The 1096-nt window shown below is 58.4% G+C and overlaps 1 protein-coding gene across 1 annotated transcript in view; it reads right to left on the reverse strand.

Moving 5' to 3' along the window:
• ACA1_236520 (uncharacterized protein) overlaps nucleotides 1-236 on the reverse strand; it is a gene marked incomplete at both ends in the record, with an annotated part of 384 nt that extends 148 nt beyond the window's left edge. Inside the window, 2 exons of the mRNA XM_004341090.1 lie at nucleotides 5-122; nucleotides 191-236. Coding sequence (XP_004341138.1) covers nucleotides 5-122; nucleotides 191-236 — 164 coding nt within the window. The remainder of the gene's footprint in view (nucleotides 1-4; nucleotides 123-190) is intronic.
• Nucleotides 237-1096: the final 860 nt, after the last annotated feature.

The following is a 1096-nucleotide window of genomic DNA, read 5'->3' on the forward strand; positions in this document are numbered from 1 at the left end:
TGACGTGGGCTCGACGGCGATAGCCGCCACGGGGTCCATCGCGCCCAGACGCATCTGCTCCACCTCGGCTTCCGCGAGGAGCGACACAGGTCGAGCGCCGCATGTGCTGCGTCTTGTGTCTGCTGTAGTAGCGGCCGATCCAACTGTCGTGTGTGTCGCGTGCAAAAGGGATCAGTGAATTGATGGTGACGAACGACGATCATGGTGTTGGTGAAGTAGCGGAGGGCAGCGTACATGCTGGTGGACGGCGATGGTCACCTTACAAAGGAGGTGGATGCAGCAAGCGAACTGTCCGTAGTCGTGCTCTTTGAGAGCTGTCTGTGCGCCGCTGGCGATCTGTGTGACCCCCACTGTATAGAGATAGAGTGAGTGTCCAGTCCGTGGTCAACTGGGAGGGGGAGAGGTCGCCTCGGCGTCCATTCAGCGTGCGCGCACGTACTCTTGAGTTGATCCCCGTTGTTGGTGATGGCCGACGTGTGGGTCGTGCGCGCAGCCCGGGCGATCTCCCGCAACACGGTTTGAATTCTACATTTGGCCTGCTCCAACTCCGCGATCTGTGGTCGCGTAGTGATGCGTGAGCAGCGTACGCTGTGTGTAGTGTGTGTCGCGTGTGAGGCACCTTCTTGGTTGATGACAGTCGAAGAGATCGTCTAAGAAGCAACCTATTAGTTTTGCAAACAAGCGTGCGACAGCGGCGCGGGGGTACCCTTTGTACTGCGCCTGGTGGTGGTGTTGCTGTTCCGCCTGCGGCCGTGGTTGTGGCCGTGGTTGCAGGTGTTCCTGTGACCGCGACTGTGGCTGCTGTGGTGGTTGTGGCTGTGGTTGAGGCAGAGGTTGAGGCTGTGGTGCGGTTACATCGCCTTTGTTCTTCCAATTTACTCGTGGTGGCGTGGCGGCGTGGGGCGACACCGGCGAGCGACGTGAAGGTTCCGCCTTTGAAGGAAGAATCAGAGGTAGACGAATAAAACTCAACATTTAATCGCTAACGTACGTTGTCGATCGATAGCGCGGAGAGGAGGGCGTCCAGGGTGAGCTCAGAACGAGAGGGCGACTCGGGTCCCGTTCGCCTGGAGCAAGTTTGAAAGATGAAATTACA

This window comes from Acanthamoeba castellanii, assembly GCF_000313135.1.
Source record: "Acanthamoeba castellanii str. Neff unplaced genomic scaffold scf7180000084762, whole genome shotgun sequence".
NCBI lineage: Eukaryota > Discosea > Longamoebia > Acanthamoebidae > Acanthamoeba > Acanthamoeba castellanii.